At 32.9% G+C, this 7,610-nt stretch overlaps 1 protein-coding gene across 1 annotated transcript in view; it reads right to left on the reverse strand.

Annotated features, from left to right (window-relative positions):
• LOC117116398 (E3 ubiquitin-protein ligase UBR3-like) overlaps nucleotides 1-7,610 on the reverse strand; it is a 31,236-nt gene that overhangs the window by 12,816 nt on the left and 10,810 nt on the right. Inside the window, exons 2-3 of the mRNA XM_033260432.1 lie at nucleotides 5,956-6,063; nucleotides 2,121-2,246 (exon numbers count right to left, since the gene is read on the reverse strand). Coding sequence (XP_033116323.1) covers nucleotides 2,121-2,246; nucleotides 5,956-6,063 — 234 coding nt within the window. The remainder of the gene's footprint in view (nucleotides 1-2,120; nucleotides 2,247-5,955; nucleotides 6,064-7,610) is intronic.

Consider the following 7,610-nt stretch of genomic DNA (forward strand, 5'->3'; position numbering starts at 1 on the left):
TATTATATTCACAAGTGTCAATACTAGCAACGTAAAATATCATGTCGGCAGTTTTTATGTGTGATAACAGAACCTAAATTGAGGTAAGGTTAGGCCGAGTCCAGCAGTGTCGGATAGGCTAATGTTTTCAGCACCTACTATACATCTTCGCATACCTATCGCAAAATCAAACATGAAAAATCCATCCTCAATTATCATTTATTTTTTGTGTGGAACACAAAAAATCAAATTTCAGTCTTATTTTACATTTTTTTAATTCTTAGGAATGTCTAAATTCAGTTAAACTAGCAATTACGTATTATATTTATAAATCTTCATAACATTATACAAAAATTAGATTTTTCTTAAAAACTGAAATTTTGCCGGGAATGGGGCTTTAACATGTAAAGTTGCTTGTTGAGAGAGGGCGTGTCCCATTTTATATTGAACACCTCCTTGATTTTTCTTTGGCTGGCTGTTGAAGCGGAATGCCACTGGAAAAATCGTGTCAAATTTCGCCTAGGAGAGGGCGCCCTGTTTTTCGAATAATGGTGAAATATGTTTATAAATAGTTTAACAATACAGTGAAATACTTTTGGTGTATTTTGACTGGAACGATAAAGTGTAATTTAATGGACAATTCGTGGTACACAATTTTTACGATTTTGTGCCCTAGAAAATTGTTAATTTAAAATACAAAAAAAAATTTGATCAGAAATGAATTCAAAATCCCTGCTATAAAAATTTATAATCTATAATTTAGGATATTAAGATAACAAATTGAGTAGCTGGGACGCAAATCCGACTCTGAAAACTAAGGGTACCTCCATTTCGTTGGACTCAAACAGTAGCGTCTACTCCATTTTGGAAACATCGGCGATCACAGGAAGATCGTATTTATACAGAGCATTTCCAAGACCGTCTGTTACACCAATAATTATTATGTGTGAAATAAATACATTAAAATGAATATTATTACATATTTAGTGTTCCAACTTAGTAATTTATGGATAATATTTCTGTTGGTTTCTATTACGATTCGTATGCGAGGCTGAGGCCTAGGCCTCGCACATGGGGGGGGGGCCTAGCATATTCACGTACCCGTAAATATGCAGCGAGGATAATGCCTATTTAAAAATGGCTCCAATCTTTCTAAAATCTGTATCTTGACGACAAATAAAGGAGAACAAGACAACATTTTTATTTATTTTTTATTAAATCATTTTCCTTCTCTATGATTTGTAATACTGTAATAATAATCATTTCATACACCTGCTTCTAAATATTAACATGAAATATAAAAACATACATATGATTATGATATGGAATATACCACACCCCTTCCCCCATCTTCTTAAAGAAAACTCCTTCAGAGGTTATATAAATATGGTACATTTCCATGAGAGAGACTTTAATATAGGGCAGAACTTATTACTGTAGAAGTGGGGTAGCAACATTTCATGCAGGTATTACAAAATCTGCTTCTTATAAGAAGAATATAGCATATAGATAGAATAGCACATTAGGTCCATAATATTGATCAAGCCAGATCTTTTCATGGTGCCCCATGAATAGGTTTGCAAGCACTGGGGCTAGAGGGGACCCCATTGATATCCCATCAACTTGATCATAATATGAACCACTAAACAAAAAATGAGTTTGAGAGGTTGCGAACATGAACAATCTTTTAAGATCAGATTTAGTTATGTTAAAAGTATTATGTGGGTGTTCCAAAATGTAGTCTACCGCAAGGTCTATCGATTCATTAAGTGGAATGTTCGTAAATAAACTTTCAACATCAAAGGAAACCATAAACTTATCACATACATTAATATTTCTAATATTATTATTATTATTATTATTATTATTATTACTATTATTATTATTATTACTATTATTATTACTATTGTTGTTGTTTTTATTGTTATTATTGTTATTGTTGTTGTTATTATTATATTATTATTATTATTGTTCTATGCTTTGGTAGTTGACACTTGTACAGGGAATATCTCCCCTTTGTTAACTACCATCTCATGTGAGGAAATAAAATTATGAATTATGAATTATAATGTTCTAATGGGCATAAGCCTTGAAACTACTAGATTGCTAATATTTGTATTATTATATCTGAAGGTACATACCTGACATGCTGGTAGATCTATATGGTACAAGTAATGTTGTAGTAAGGATGCCATATGAATGAAACTCTTGCAGCCTTGCAGTGTTTCATTTATGATACTCCCTCTTGTCCAAGCAGTAAACGTTATCTAAAAAAAACGTCAACGTTACAGGTTAGAAGATATAAAATTAGAGTATTTTCGTAACATAAAAATTCCTAATTAAAGATGGGTGATAAATAAATGATAAATTTAAATGTGAAAGAGCATTGATGAAAATGATCCAAATTCAACTATTTTGAGTGAGTCACCTGATGGTGAACAAGTATTAAAAATTGCTTAAGTACAAAAGTTTACACATAAAAGAATTAATTATAACATACTTTTTATCTGTTTCTTTATTCAGTTAAAACAAAAATAAATGTGTTTCTTCTTCTGTACATATTTTATCTGTATTCTATCTGTCTTCTAACATTTATATATGTAGGTATTTATATTACATTCTTTCTTTCCTTGGTACCTTCCTTCAGTACCTCAGTACTGCTCTTCAAACAGAAGTGTAAGATTTGGTGAAAATTGAGCTTACAATGCTACAAAACAACATAATAATATAACAATAAAATTGACAAGAAATTTAAAATTTATTCTCAACAAAATCAAAAAATGTTTTGTGTTCACAGCTGTTAAAGATAATAGGACTTCAAACTATTAATTATTCCTGTTCCATTTGGTTGTGTAATAGTCGCTCCTCTATTGAAAAAACTGAGAACCTACAGTATTTAATGGCAAGACTGATTTTAAAACTTGTGCCAAGAAATATTGCAAAAGAGGTTCTTTTATGGTGAACTTGGATGGCAGTTGCTTGAATCCCTCCAAAATTATTAGTGTCATATTATCAACATGTTCAAAATATGCACGAATCCAGATGGCCAAATTTATTACTGAAAGCAATCAAGACACTTGACGGTAATCTAAAATGGCAATGGCTTAATAAAATTAAACAATGTCTTCTTAATTGCCATATAACATGTATGTAAACAATACATATCAAAGCGGATGGTTGAAAGATTTTAAAATACAAAATATATGTAATGATAACAGGAGCTGGTTCGAATGAGCGAAACTTATAAAGTCCCAAACCAATTATAGACAATATAAAGGCAAACCAAAATTTGAGAAGTACTTGTTAGATAAGATCAACTTCAAGGGAAACAACCAAAAATTTAAAGCTCGTACAAACTGCCTGGATTTAGAAGCCCGTAAAGAATCATGGCATGTAACAATACAGACCTTTGTCTCATTTGAGAAGGAAACCTTAAAGAAACAATAGATCACTTTCTATTTGAATTGTTTTATGCTTTATTTTTAATATGAAAAAAAAAAATTCAAAATTTTAATATCTTGATAGTGAAATTTACGGATTTGTGAAGTAGTCCATTTCAAACGTGTTTTTCTCAAAACATTGTTTATATCTAAATTGAAGTTTGTGTCTCTTTGGGAAAACGGTGATAATTTGTTACATAAATTTTGAAATCTTAAGATCTGTAGATTGAACTATTCCATTTTTGTTACTACAATCCACCTTTTGCGTCTGATCAGTCACGTGATCTCTATGCGGTACTCGCTTTGTTATTGTTTTGAATGCTTGAGTTAATACACTTTAAAGATAGCAGCTCGGCGACTGTTTTTGCTGAATGAGTCTGTTGTAAACGACACCTTAATTGATGTGTCTGTGCTTTTAAAATGAAATTTATTTTACCAAATCACTATATCTACATCTACATCTGAGACGTAGAACATTGGACACCAAACGGCATGAAAGATATCGATGGTAAAGCTTGGATATAATATAAGAGAAATGTTCATGGATGCGTAGTGGGTAGTTAGAATGTAGGCAGCTTGTTGTAGCTGCTGCTGCGCACACAGACATGGGCCTAGAAATGATTCTTAAGGCTTGTTGGAGTTAAGCTCATAGCCAAAAGAAACGTCTAGCACCACAAACAATATTTTTGAATGTTACACTAGAAAATAACATTTCAAAAGCTCATAAAACTTAATATTAATAACCCACCCTAACTGACTGAAGTGATTGATAGTGTGTGCAGCGGTGGCCCGTGTATGCCTAGTCAGCCTGCCAGACGAATTGTCTTGAGACATACAATTGTTTTGGTGATCAAAATAAAAGATAGTGATAACCATAATATGTAATATAGTCTAAAGTCATAACAATACTACATTGGGAAGTATTTGTAGGATTTTGGATTGTGCAGAACTAAATTGTATAATACAAACCCCCAGTTCTCAGCTGGCATAGCATTGCACAGGGTACAATTTCAAGCTTAAAATCACAGCTTATAAATCAAATTTATCTTTAATGTAGAGCGATAAAAGATTTCATAAATGTCAGCTATATAGTATAAACTAACTTTTGAATTAGTTTTTTTTATAAATGATATTCTCAAATAAATTACTTAGCAAATGAAGTCTAACCATGATTTACAGAACTTTACTGTACAGCTTCGCTAGGCGGTATCCAAATGTTTTGATTTAATACCCCATTACAGATGATGTCACTACCCCGAAGTAACAAAGTGCAAAAGGTGGATTGTTGTTTTAATTTAGCTACTATCACTGCACATTGTATCAACGGCGGCGGAACGTTTTGGAAAGTGGGGGGGGGGCATTTCATAAGGTCGAGTATGCGAGCGAAGCGAGCATCTATGCTAGAGGCCAGGGATATTATGAAGTTTGGTGAATTTTATAAATTATTTTATAGGCATCAAGCTACTGTAATATGATTTCATATTTGTTGTAATTTCCAGTAGCGGATCCAGAAATTTGAAATAGAAGGGCCCAGGGAGGGTATTTTCACAGATAGAAGATCCATACTACCTCCGCCCCACCATGGTTGGGGCTGAGGTAAGAAAATTTGTGATTACTGGCATCTCTAGATGGCCGGAAATTGCACTTCCAGATTTAAGATTTGAATATAATTATCTTTATATCTCCATTTTTTTATTGAACAATTTAGGAGGGTGGGGGCGGGCCGGCTGGGTCCCCTTGAATCCAACACTGGGTACTTCAGCAGATAGAGAATCTATACCACCTCAGCCTCACCGTGGTTCGGGCTGAGGTAAGAAAATTTGTGATTATGGCACCTCTAGATAGAAATTACACTCTTAGACTTAAAATTTGAATATAATTTTCCTTTATCTCCATTAAAAAAAAATTGAATTAGCCTCCCCCTCGCCTTGAACGCGCCACAGATTTCCGAACAAAGTCAAAGTCGAGATTGCTTCCACGACCTCAATGAATTATTTATTATGATTGTTATCCTCAATATGAGTTTCCCGACGAAAACTTCACTTTTCCCCCGATGGATAAAAATTACTCTTCTATGTAGCTCAGAAATGATACTCCAACTGTGGCTGGTCCAGGAAGTCGAAATAGATGGGTTCCAGGGAGAGCCTTGCGTAAATAGAATGTTCACCCGCCACAGCCTGTTGGGGCTGACGTAAGAAAAAATATTGGATTAAGATTATGGCACCTCTAGATTAAAAGTTGAATACAACTTTGTTTGTTTTCTCCAGTTAAAAAAAAATAATTTTGAAAAAAAAATGGGATGGGGTCCCGTGCTGACTGGGTTTCCCCTTGAATCTGCCACTGTTCAATAGAACACTTGACATAGCCTACCATTTTGTTTCACAAATGATTAACTCCTAATGTCAAGCGAAAGATTTTTTTATTCGTAATATTTTGTTTTATACAGTTTTTACAACCTATAACACATTAACTACAGTGTACTGTAATTTGTCACTGGTGCTGGTAACAGTCACAAAAGTGCATTGTATTAACCTACCTCAACATCTGTTTTGCGATGACTCTGCATTTGGTACAGCTTCCCCAGACTGAAACATGCAATCACATGACCAAGAACAGTTTCGATTGGACAAAGACCTTCTGAACCCTAAAAATGAACCAACAGTTGCAAGTGTTATATTTATTATTTTCAGATGTGAATTTGATGAGTCAAATTCAAAGCAAAATTGAGGTCTACTCATTCATAATCTTTATGAAACAGAACAAAACTTATTTATAATAACTGAAAGTTTTGAAAGCTGCCTCTAAATTACTTCTGCCAATTCATTGTTCTTGTTTTTGTTTTGTTTGAATGAAAGGTACGTTAAACATAAGAAAGGAAAAGGAAAGAAACGATACAGAAGCATAAGAAAGGAAAAGGAAAGAAAAGAAAAGATAAGGAAACATAAAGATAACGGTAAGCATGATAAGGAACATAAGAAAGGAAAGAAAAGAAATGAATTTGGAATGATAAGATGGTAAATGGAAAGAAAGATAAGAAATATAAAAAACTAAAAGGAAAGGAAAGACAATCTAAGGATGAAGAAGGAAAAGGAAAGATAAGGAAACATGAGAAAAGTAAAGAAAGGAAAATAGACATGGAAACATTAGAAAGGAAAAGAAAAGAAATGATAAGAAATATAAGAATGAAATACAAAAGACAGATACGAATTATAAGAGAAAAAATGAAAGGAAAGATAAGCAATCTAAGAGAGGAATGTGAGAGATAAGATAAGGAAACATAAGAAAGGACAAGAAAAGAAAAGATCAGGAACATTTGAAGGGAAAAGGAAGAATGACAAGAAGCAAAAGGGAAAGAAAAAATGAAAGGCTTTGGGATGAATAGGAGAGTAACAGGCCTTAAAATGATTCCAATTTAATACCAAAGTATTGTAATAATAATATTTATTGATAATCATCAAACCAATCATTTGAACTTAATTAAACTAAACTATAACCAAATATTTGATAATTCTTTTGGTACAATTGCATTTGTTTTGGTTTTTCTTCTCTGTTGTTGTTTAAGCACCTTGAGGTTGTGTATACGTGAGGCACTATATAAATCCAGAATTTTTATTATTTATTATAAAACAGATTGCCTGGGCAGAGTGCTCAATACCAGGGGTAGAGCTTATCAAATTTAAGCCAAGTTTGTTTTTGTAGTTTGGTTAATGTATGTGTGTGTATACATATGTGATACAATATGCATATACTGTCTCTTATACACATCTAGATGTGTATAAGAGACAGGTATGGTAGCGTACAATGTGAATTTGTCTTACCAAGTCGCATCAACCCTTCAAAGGCTGGGGGAGGGGAGGGAAAAATGAATTGATATAGAGGGAGAAATGTGAACAGCAAAATGCATCAATCAAAGTAATCAATAATACAATTATTAATACTTTTAGATGAATCGTAACAAAATGGAGCAATGAATAAATGAAAAAAAAAAAGATTTGATCTTTTTTAAGCAATAAAAACAGCATCTTCAAGGATAATTGTTGTAGCCTAAAGCCATATTCAGACTATCACAGCTTACTTTACAAAAACATGTGACATGCCTAAATATGGTCATGACATGCCTAAATATAGTCATGACATGCAAATATGGTCATGACATGCCTAAATAAGGTCATGACATGCCTAAATATGGTC

The sequence above is a fragment of the Anneissia japonica genome, unplaced genomic scaffold, assembly GCF_011630105.1.
Source record: "Anneissia japonica isolate Jap-2015-1 unplaced genomic scaffold, ASM1163010v1 scaffold288055_len86381_cov192, whole genome shotgun sequence".
Lineage (NCBI taxonomy): Eukaryota > Metazoa > Echinodermata > Crinoidea > Comatulida > Comatulidae > Anneissia > Anneissia japonica.